Here is an 11,799-nt window from a genome sequence, read left to right on the forward strand (position 1 = left end):
TCCCTAAATCCTCAATCTGCTCTGTCCTACTGTTCTATTCTTCCTCACTCCGACTCATTCTCTTGCTCCTCTGTCTCCCAACTCATTCCATGATACCACCTGAAACCTGTTCTAGGATTAAGCAAACCCTCATACTCTCAGCCTCTTCACAGAACACTCCTCTTACTGCCTAACTGAAACCCGGCAATCTCACGAGGACACTAGCTGTATTGTATCTCCTACAGCAGAGGCGATGTTTATTCTCCACCCCCATCTTCCACAGGTCCAGAGGCAGTGCCAGCACTCTCCGAACAATTCATTGCCACACGCAGGCTGTAACTCTTCTAGTTTTAAGCTTAGGGCTTAAAAGCTTGAGGCACATGATGTCTGGCTTATGTCACACTCTTCCCTTACAGGTTGATGTGACACTGAAGTAGCTGTTTTGCAGTCTTTCTCTCTTCAATCCAACACCTGCAATCATTTGGGCTATCTTAATACCATGCAAACAACACACCCTAGACTCAGGGTTCTTTGCCCTATGCCATTCTTCACACCATCTCAGCAACATCCATACCAACACCCAACTGTGGACTGCTCTACTGAAATAATCACAAGCATTAATATCCCACTCTAAGCACAGCCCCTCCTCACCACCTAATTCTGCATAGCGCCTTTCCTTCCACACATATCTTCCTTTAATATCACTGAGGCCTTCATCCTCCAACTGTTTCATATTTTCCTTATTTATTCCTGGCCTGGTTTTGCTCCTTATGAAATATGGACTCCATTATCGATTCTTTAGATTCCTTTTTCACCAGTATTCCCAATTGCCTTAGGCCTTTCCACATACCTATAAACCTCCAAACCTGAATCAATTCTACTACCCACTGCCTCCTATCCCTAACGTATAAGCCCTGCTGGAGAAAACTGCATGAACGCGTATACTGCCATCATTAAAATTCATGTTTTTAAATTTCGGTTGGGACTTTTGGACTTGTCTTTGGTCAGCTTTCTCTCCCATTCCTTGTGGAAGCTTTTCTGATCTTTCATCATTATCCTCATATCCCTTACTCTACCTTTCTTGGTTGCTACTGAGAAAGCTAAGGTCATGTGTCAGATGAGAATTCTCTTCAATTCCAACCCTAAACCAAACCACTAACTTTGCATATCACTCTCTGCTTTTGGCTCCCTAAACTACAGCACAGAACCAAGTCTAGGCTCCTTGAAATGACCACTTCCTCTCCCTCTCTCTATGTGGTAGCAGTTGTACACCACTCTACCCACTGTGCCCTCAACACAACACTGCTTCATGTCACCGTGTCTTCTGTTCCCTTTATCATTCCGTTTTCCCCTCCAGCTAGACTTTTAAAAAAACCCTGCTAAGGAATTCTCTTCCATGACACTTCCCCTGACCCTACCCCCCACAAAAAAACTCCCAGTTAAACACTTTCACCTTTCTACCTATTCTTGAATTTGTTTTTATTACTGCAAATTGTACACCGTATGGTAATTTTTCATGAAGGTAACCGAAAGAGTAAATTTGGCGTGAAATGACTGGTAGCAACAAAAACTGTAAGAATTGAGTGAGAAGTGAAATCACAGTGGGATGGTGAGAAAAGTTTTCATTCATTCAACAAGTAATGAACATTAATTAAGGGTATAGTATGTATAGTAATGTTAGGAGCAGTGGGTGGACTGTAGGTTGGACACGTATGGGTATAAAACTGAGAAGATATCTGATTTAGATCTTAAAGAATGGCTAAAATATAGATTGACTAAAAGAAGGGTGAAGGAGAGGATATCAAGGAGACACAAATGCATATATAATTGGCTGATATAAGCTGGCCAGACCCAGCTATAATGAAAGGATTAGGAAGAGTAGTATTAAAAGACAAAATTGAAAGCTTAAGTTAGAAAGGGCCTTAAGAATCATTTAGGTGAGGCTAGGTACAGTGACTTACACCTGTAATCCCAGCACTTTAGGCGGCCAAGGAAGGAGGATTGCTTGAGGCCAGGAATTTGAGACCAGCCTGGGCAACATCTCTACAAAAATAGAGACCACATCTCTACAAAAATAGAAAATTTAGCGTGTTCCTGTGGCACATACCTGTAGACCCAGCTACTCGGGAGGCTGAGGAGAGAGGATCACTTGAGCCCAGGAATTCAAGGCTGCAGTGAGCTATGATCGTGCCACTGCACTCAAGCCTATCTAGCCTGGGCAACAGAGTAAGACTCTGTCTGTAAAAAGAATAATCAGCATCATCATCTAGATGACCCATCCTCCTAATGATGAATAACATTCCTGACAAAAGGGTGAGGTCATTCAACTGTTAGTAGTACTGAGGTAGCCTACTCACTATTGTACTCTCCTAAATGTTCTAACTTACTTGTTTTAATATTGTCTGAATAGAAACATGCCTTCTTTAACATCTCCCCACTGGTCCTAGTTCTGTCCTCAGCTGCACCCAGCATAAGTCTATTCCCTCTTTATGGGACAATTTTTCAAATATCTTTCATTAGCTGATATGTGACTTTGAACAAATTATTTTTTAAGGATCAACTTTCTCATGTCTAAAAGAGCGGTATGACAGAGGCTAATTATCCTGATATCTGTCCTCTCCTCCCTTTATTCTAATTGAGTGTTTTGCTAGGCATATAGGCACCCAGCAAAGACTACATTTCTCAACCTTGGGGCTGGATGTGGCACAGTGCTGATGTTCTGGTCAATGGACTGTGAGCACAAGGGACCTCCCCTTCCCCTCTCCTCCTTCCCGGTGGCTGGAATTCGGATGTGGGGTAAGCCAAGTTAGCCCCTGTGGATGACAACAATACCCTGAGAGCAACAAGACAAAAAGAGTTCAGGCCCCTCACAACTGGACAGAGCACAGCTACCACACTAGCTTGGACACCATATGAAAAAGAAGTAAACTTCTATCTTGGTTAAGCCACTTGTTACTTTTTAAAAATACCTTGTTATAGCACCTGACATTCATCCTAAACCAAAAACAGGTGACAATGGTTTTCTACTTCTATTAAAGGGGTTTTGTAAGAATCAAATCAAATTAGGAATGTAAAATATACATACATACAAGTCAATTTTTTAGTATTTGAAGACCATTATCTTCTCTCAAGACTAACCCCAGTCCTCTGCTATTAGCATAACTCAAGATTCTTAAGAATCCCAATACCTTCCTTGGACTTCCATTTGATAACCCTCAAAGGCATACACCCCAAACTGAACATAATTTTTCATAAGCTGTGTAGATAAAACAGGATATACTTTCCCTATATATTTTAGTGATCTCTGTATATGTGTCATCTTTAGCAAAACTACAACAGATCTTTTCTCCAAATACTTGCTTTCTTTCAATATTTACAAAATGCCTGCTATGCAAGGCTCAGTGACACAATGGTGAATATTAACTTACTGGTGTAAAATGGCATTAATACTATTTTTATAAGATATGACTATCCAATAATGTGACTAAATTTTGTGAACTTGGTTGTACAAAGCCACATCTTGAAAAAAAAAAGTAGAATGAGTACCATTTTTCTTTTCTCTTTTTTTTTGAGACAGAGTCCTGCTCCATCACCCAGGCTGGAGTGCACTGATGCAATCATGGCTCATTGCAGCTTCAATCTCACAAGCTCAAGCGATTCTCCCACCTCATTCTCCCTGAGTAGCTGGGAACACAGGTGCATGCCACGACACCCAGCTAATTTTTAAATTTTCTTCAAAGACAGGGTCTCACTACGTTGCCCAGGCTGTTCTTGAATTTCTGGGCTCAAGTCACCCTCCTGCTTCAGTATTCCAAAGTGCTGGGATGACAGGCATGAGCCCATAAAAATGCCCAGCTGCACTTTACTGACCTTTCATATACAACTGCCTCAAATCTAACGGGGCCAGGTCTTGTAACCTGTTTAATGATGTCACATATTGGAACCAGTTTTCTGAAACTGACATTCAGAAAAAGTTATAGTATATCTATATATTTATCTACCACTTTTATAAAACATAAAAATGAGAACGCGGGCCGGGCGCGGTGGCTCAAGCCTGTAATCCCAGCACTTTGGAAGGCCGAGACGGACGGATCACGAGGTCAAGAGATCGAGACCATCCTGGCTAACACGGTGAAACCCCGTCTCTACTAAAAATACAAAAACTAGCCGGGCGAGGTGGCGGGCGCCTGTAGTCCCAGCTACTCCGGAGGCTGAGGCAGGAGAATGGCGTGAACCCGGGAGGCGGAGCTTGCAGTGAGCTGAGATCCGGCCACTGCACTCCAGTCCGGGCAACAGAGCGAGACTCCGCCTCAAAAAAAAAAAAAAAAATGAGAACGCATACAACACAAAGCCTGAAAGGCAGTAGAATTTAGTGATTAACAGTGGTCCTTGGAGCTAGAATGCCTCCTAGCTCTACCACTTACTAGCTGAGTAACTTTCAGCATCTCTTTGTGCTTCTGTTCCCCCAGGTATAAAATGGATGTAATAGCAGCAATAATAATGGCAAGGGTACTAATAATGATAATGACATAATAATAGTACCTTCCTCACAGGAATATCTTGAAGATTAAATGTAAAGGCTTAGAAAAGTTCCTGATGCACTGGGAAAGTGCTCAAATAAATTTCAGTTGCTATTATTCCTGGTATTTTAATAATGTGAATTGATGACTCCATTTCTGGTCAGGGTATAAGGAATTTTTTTAATTAAAATTTTTAAATTTTAATTACTTATCTTTATTAAAATACAGTTGACAAAAATTGTATATACTCACTGTGTACTATGTAATGTTTTGATATGTGTATATATTGTGAAATTGTTAAATCAAGCCAATTAACATATCCATCAACTCACACACTTATTGTTTTGCTGTTGGAGAACACTTATGATCTATTCTCTTAGCAATTTTCAAGTATAAGACATTGTTATTAACTATAGTTAGCAGTTTGTACAACGGATCTGAACACATCCATCCTATCTGTACCCTATGACCAATAGTTCCCCATCTCTCTGTCCCCTCACCCACTATGAGTTCACCTTTTTTATATCCCACATATATGTGAGATGATGCAGTATTTGTCTTTCTGTGCCTGGCTTATTTCACTTTAAAAAAAAAGTCCTCCAGGTTCATCCATGTTGTCATAAATGACATGATTTCCTTTTTTTTTTTTTTAAAGGCTGAATAATTTCCATTGTATATACCACATTTTCTTTATCCATTCATCTGTTTACAGACACTCAGGTTGTTTCAATAACTTGGCTATTGTAAATAATGCTGCAAAGACAATGAGAGCACAGAATTCTCTTCAACATACTGATTTCAATTCCTTCAAATGTATACCTAGGAGAGGGGTTGCTGGATCTAGGGTATAAAGAATTCTGTGCCATATGGTCAGATAGTACTTTCTACTGCTAGTAGCTTTTGATAATTTGCTGCTTGTTAGTGATTACTGATCTTAAAAAATCAATTAATGCACTGAAGAGCAAGTTGAAAATATATATCAAAACCCTTAAAAATCTGCATGCCCTGTGACTCTATAATTCCATTTCTAAGTGTTAATCCTAAATAAATAATAATGGATGTATACCAAACTTGGTTATAAGGATATTTATTGTAGTTTATTTATAAAACTATTAACAAAAAAGGAAAGGAGACTTTAAAAGTGACTTGGTTCAATAAATGATGGAAACTCATACAATAGAATAATATGCATCTATTAAAATAATTTTGTAGGCCGGGCGCGGTGGCTCAAGCCTGTAATCCCAGCACTTTGGGAGGCCGAGACGGGCGGATCACGAGGTCGGGAGATCGAGACCATCCTGGCTAAAATGGTGAAACCCCGTCTCTACTAAAAAATACAAAAAACTAGCTGGGCGAGGTGGTGGGCGCCTGTAGTCCCAGCTACTCAGGAGGCTGAGGCAGGAGAATGGCGTACCCGGTAGGCGGAGCTTGCAGTGAGCTGAGATCCGGCCACTGCACTCCAGCCTGGGCGACAGAGCGAGACTCCGTCTCAAAAAAAAAAAAAAAAATAATAATAATAATAATTTTGTAATTGAATATTTAATGATATGAAAAGACATATGAAGTAAAAAACCATACTAAGTATAGTATAATCTCATTTTGGCTTAAAAAGGATATGTGATAGTCGTGTGGGGAAGCGTGGGTATACATGTATGTGTACGGATCAATAAAGGCTCCTTATTTCTATACTAAAATATTTATAATAGTGATTATCCCTGGGTGGTTCATTTATGGGCAATTTTTGTTCCTTTCTTTTTGCCTTTCTATTTTCTAAAATTTCCACATGAATCTGTATCACTTTTTCAATAAGAAAAGTTTACTAAAAAGAAATACACAATGTGCAGTGAACTAAAATCTTGAAAACAGAAGGATGTACTCTGGCCAAAAGAAAAAAATTCTTTCCACTTGTTTACAAAGTAAAAGGTCCAGTACACAGATGTGCTCATCAGCTTCCCGGACACTCCCCAAATTCACATGTGTTTCTGCCACAGCCTCATGTGAAACTTAGAAAACTATTTGGCTATCAGCACAAAAAAAGATGAACAAAATAAGGCAAACTAGGGAATTCTAAAAGATATAGGAAAAATGTCTTCCAATTATTCCTTTAAGTAGGCCAGAATCAAACCTGCCCTGACAGTTTTAATAAACCTCAAAAGTGATTTAAATGCCTTTGCAGAGGAAGTACTGTGAAAATATTTAAATACAATAATATTGTCCTTTTGAAACATCTTCAGAAATACAGTCATGTACTGCATGAGGACATTTTGGTCAACAACAGACCAAATATACAATGTGGGCAGAGCAACAGGCTATACGATATAGCCTAAGCACGTAGTAGACTATACCATCTAGGTTTGTGTAAGTACACTCTATGACTTTTGCACAATGATGAAATCGCCTAAGGATGCGCTCCTCAGAACAGATCCTCATTGTTAAGGGATACATGACTATATTTTATTAGGCAACAATTTAGCCTCAGTTGAATAGACCACTATAATTGTACAATGTATTTTCCAAATATTTTATTAACTATGGCATGTAAAAGTCTGACAATTTACCCTGATCATTTTAATACCATTTATCACAAATAATTACCTTTTAATCTTTATATTTTTCTAATCTCTTCATTGAAAACAATTCTGAGAAAAACTGGATTTTAAAATTAATTTTCACTAATAATCTTTATTTATTTATTTTTGAGATAGGGTCTTATTCTGTTGCCCAGGCTGGAGTGCAGCGGCGGTGATCTCGGCTCACTGCAACCTCCGCCTCTGGGGTTCAAGTGATCCTCCTACCTTAGCCTCCTGAGTAGCTGGCACTACAGGTGCCCACCACCACAGCTAGCTAATTTTTTGGTATATTTTTTGTAGAAATGGGGTTTTGCCATGTTGCCCAGGCTGGTCTCAAACTCCTGAGCTCAACGAATCTGCCCGCCTCAGCCTCCCAAAGTGCTGGGATTTACAGGCATGAGCCACTATGCCTGGCCTTTTTTCAGTAATAATCTTTAAAAGGGTAAAAACAATGTAAGGAAATTCTAAATAAGTTTAGTAAGCAGTCCTATATGGCTTCAATAGACAACATCTAAGAAATCCACATACCGTAATAAATGCCTCCAACTACTCATCAGGCTCACTGTCACCTCAAATGTAGAGTGCTAAGTATGCAACTTAACCCACCATATCTTCCACCACCATATGCAATATTCCCCTTAAACAAAACAAATTATTTTCCTGACTTCTTTACTTCTGTCGTGGCATCAAGGCATCTGTCATAACATTATCATTTATCAGTCACTTATATGAGACATCTCCGAGTTCAGGTTCTCATTAGCTCCTGCTTGGGTTATTTTAATAGCTTCCTAATTTGTCTCCCTATCTCTAATTTCCCCCCCACCCAACCTTGAATACAAATAGCATCAGCCTATCAGCCAGGTTAAACACCACTTTAATCACACAACTCAGTTCAAGAATCTTGGGTTTAATTTTACCCTACGAGCAGTAGAAAGCGACTCTCATTTGTAGAAAGAGAGTAGAAAGAAACTCTTTACAATGGTATTCAAAGTGTTTCTCTAATCTGAGCTTCTGCTTCTGTTCAACAAGAAGGCTCTGCAATTAGGCTGATCTATCATCAACTCCTATTAATGACTTGCTCAAGCTGTCCTCCCACCCTCACTTTGTCAATGCAAATTCATCCTCCCAGCGTGCTCCACTGAAATGCCAATGTGGTTATCAGTAACCATTACAGTTGTAAATAAACTTTTTTGCTTTAGAATTTCAACAACACTCATATATTGTCTGATCCATTGATTGGGCACTAAGTCACACTGTCTTCTGCTGTCAAGCAATTATACATCTATGATCTAATTTCATTAGAAGTAATTCCCTTGTGGATCCTTATATTTGTTGTACTTCTCACAATCCCAGATGGAGAGCTATTAATAGAAACCTGGTAAATGCTCAACTAATATTTGGTGAACAATAAATGATCTGCATGTTTAGTTGTTGTACAAAGCCAAATATATTAATATATATATCAAATGTATATGACCTATATATATTTGGGTCTCTCTATTTATATCTATATCTATATATGTAATTTTCTGTGTGCCTCTAAGGCTTTTCTGTAGCAAGATGAGTATTATTTTATATAGGTTCATCCATCGGGGAGTCTCCAAGACTAATCCTGAATTTGGTGATTCATTAGGACTCACAGGACTCAGCATACAGTCCTACTCAAGGCTAAGATTTACTACAATATAAAGATACAAAGTCGAATCATCACACACTTAATTTCCCTAGCATTAAATTGTGATGTGCTGTCTAACACGGAAACTCGTAAGAGACTCAATGCCCAAAATTCGTATTAGGGCCAGTCATGCAGGCTGCCTAGCAAGAACCAAAATTCCAGATGGAATTTAGCATAAACCACTCTGTACAGTCTAGGCACAGTGAGCCACTCGTATCATTTAGGTAGTTTTATATCATGTATGGAACCATTTACCATTCAAGCTCCCAGATGCCAGCCAAGGGCCAGCCATGTACATAGGCCTTTCTAAGAATAGCAGTCTTTAGCCTGCTATGTTACCTCCTTTCTATGTAATTCATTTCATATTTTTACAGGAGAAATGTTACAGTGTTAACTATACCTGACCTTAAGGGACACATACAGCAATTTTTTAAAAGTTAAAATCTAGCGTTCAATTAGAGATGCACTGCCTTGACTGGCACCCACTAATTAAAAGTTCTGTGATTTTGAAATAATTCACTTCCTTTAGATATTTCAGATTTTCTTTCTTTCTTTCTTTTTTTCTTGTAAAATGAGGCCTCCTTCTCAAACCAACAATTTTGTAGTTGTTAGGATAAAGGAATCAAATATCACATCTAAAGCAATTGGACCTTCTTGGACAAGTTCCTGGTCTCCTCTTTAAATGCCAACTGGATGCTAAAGCACTGTTTAGGTGTTTTGGGCACATCATCTCACTAAATCCTCACACCACCACACGTCAGTGATGGTTTCTATTTCACATACAGAAGTTTTGGGACTCTAAGTAACCCATCCAGGTTTACCACAGTGGAACTGGGGTTTAAGCTTAGACCCACCACATTCCAAACCCTTGCTCTTAGCTTTACACCAACTATCTCTACCTTATGTCAAAGGCACAGGCTCCTTATTATGAGTCATTTCCCTCACACTATATGGCTTTTTGGTTTGGCTATACAGAGCACTATTCCTAATCTTACTTAAAATCAAATTGATCACAGTCAAATTTTAGTTGGAAGAAAAAGGCGTGAGTTTAACCCAAGATACTCAACTTTTTCATTTCTAAGTCTTGCGGAATATACTTTTTGCTCATTAAAATCATTAGGAAGCTCCCTATTCAGAAACTTTCATATATGGCACACGATTTACTTCTTTATCTGGCATCACCCTGTTTGAAGTTACACAGGCCTGATCAGAATCTTGGCATTGCACTTACCAGCTGAGGGGACCTTAGGAAAGTGAGTTATGCTTTCTGAGCCTCAGTTTATTTATCTACAAAATGGGACCCCTACCTTATAGACTTGCTGTGAGAATTAAATAAGATAATATATTTAGAAGCCAACATATATTGGCTGAATAAATGACTGCCTACAACGAAAGAATAACTGACTTGTGGGAAGTAAGTCAAATCAACATAACAGAGGTAGGAAGGAAGCCCCGTAGACAAATGCCCTGACCACCAGGTGTCACCACTGGCCCAGGAGCGCCAGTCTAACTGCCTGACATTGGGCGTGGGACCCTGCAGAAAAACAGTCTAGGCCTCAGGGTAAGACTGTTACCTGCACCAACAGGACCTTCACGAATTGGCTTAGGCTTTTTCACAACTAAGAGACAGTCCAATGTTTTTTTTTGCACCAAAATATGTTACATTCTTCTCTAACAGGTGTTTAAAATACTTAGCTGAATATCCACTGACGTGTCACCACAGTTTAATTTTAAAAACGGTCTTCAGCAAACTATTAATTTCATATATCCTTTGGTTTAGCCAACTAGACATTTTCTGACTTCCATAGCCTTCAATATGGCCCCAGAAGACAAGTTTCTGGCCCCAATTCCACAATCCAGTGACATTATTTCCTTTACACTATAAATGGGATGACTGAATTTTTTTTAAGTAGAATATTTTTAGGGCAAAAATAAAGTCTAAGACCAGTATATATGGGCAAAATAAACATTAGCTTTTAACCCTTCTTGATCTCAGGAACTCAAAAGTTCATTAAAAAAATTGTTTTCTCTCTATATACATATTTAAAGAAAGCACCTTAGGGTACATCTGTCAACCTGTGAGTAGCTCTGAAATTACTCAAGAAACACTGCCACACCTATTATTAATGCCACACCTATTATTTAATAGCTTCATTCTGTAACCTGCTAATGCCTCTATCTGGGAGTGCCCAGGGGCTCATTTTAAAATGAGGGCTGGGCCTGGGCTCCCCGTCTGGCTCTAAGCTCTCCACAAGGAGATCCACTAGTGGCTGCTTCAAGACTAATTCATCCAGCATTAGCGTCTAACTGGAGACGCCGCTCTCTGATGAGGCACAGACCGTTGTCTCGTCTGCCAGGAGCACTTGACTCAAGTCAAGCCCGGCCAGGCCTACTCCAGTCTCAGACTGGGTGGCCAAGTCCCCATGTAATCTACAAGGGAGAAAGAATTGTGCTAAGCCTAGGTTTCTGTTCAGAGCTGGGCTCTTGGAACTCCAGCAGTTTGTGTTATTTTTGTTTTTAACAGCTCAAGTTCTACTTTGCATTTCACAAATATGGACATGTCTTAAGAGAAACCAGAAGCATCCTCTCCCTCCGGCCATTGCTCCCATTTCTAGAGGATTTGGGAGGGAAGAGCAGATACCAGGCACCATCTGGAGTCAGGAGCGCAGGAGCCAAGGCCAGCTGAGAAGAACCCATTTGCAAAGCACTTTGCAGATCAATAAATTCGACTGATTTCAGAGCGGTCCCTAGGGAAAGGCGAGCAAATGGGCCAAGGAGAGATGCTGCCTATCCAACAAGCCCTGGCCAAGCAGACCCAGGCGAGGAAGCGCGGGAGGCGAGTTACCTGGAGGACTCGGCGGTGAAGCTGCCGCCGTCCAGCAGCCGCATCTTGCAGAAGAGGACCCCATTGACGAAGGGCACTGAGGAGAGCTCCTCGAGCTCGAAGTCCACCTTAAACTTAAACTTCTTCTTCTTCATCATCGTGAGAGCCAGGCGCCTGCAAGCTGGGCGCACGGCCGGGCGCCGCCGCCTCAGCTTGGCCGAGCCCTGGATC

The 11,799-nt window shown here is 40.2% G+C and overlaps 1 protein-coding gene across 1 annotated transcript in view; it reads right to left on the minus strand.

The window, feature by feature from the left end:
* LOC105516087 (protein FAM102B) overlaps positions 1-11,793 on the minus strand; it is a 69,116-nt gene extending 57,323 nt beyond the window's left edge. The window contains exon 1 of the mRNA XM_011948152.1: positions 11,590-11,793. Coding sequence (XP_011803542.1) covers positions 11,590-11,726 — 137 coding nt within the window. The 5' untranslated portion in view covers positions 11,727-11,793. The remainder of the gene's footprint in view (positions 1-11,589) is intronic.
* Between the last annotated feature and the right edge of the window lie 6 nt (positions 11,794-11,799).

This window comes from Colobus angolensis, unplaced genomic scaffold (genome assembly GCF_000951035.1).
Source record: "Colobus angolensis palliatus isolate OR3802 unplaced genomic scaffold, Cang.pa_1.0 Scaffold273, whole genome shotgun sequence".
NCBI lineage: Eukaryota > Metazoa > Chordata > Mammalia > Primates > Cercopithecidae > Colobus > Colobus angolensis.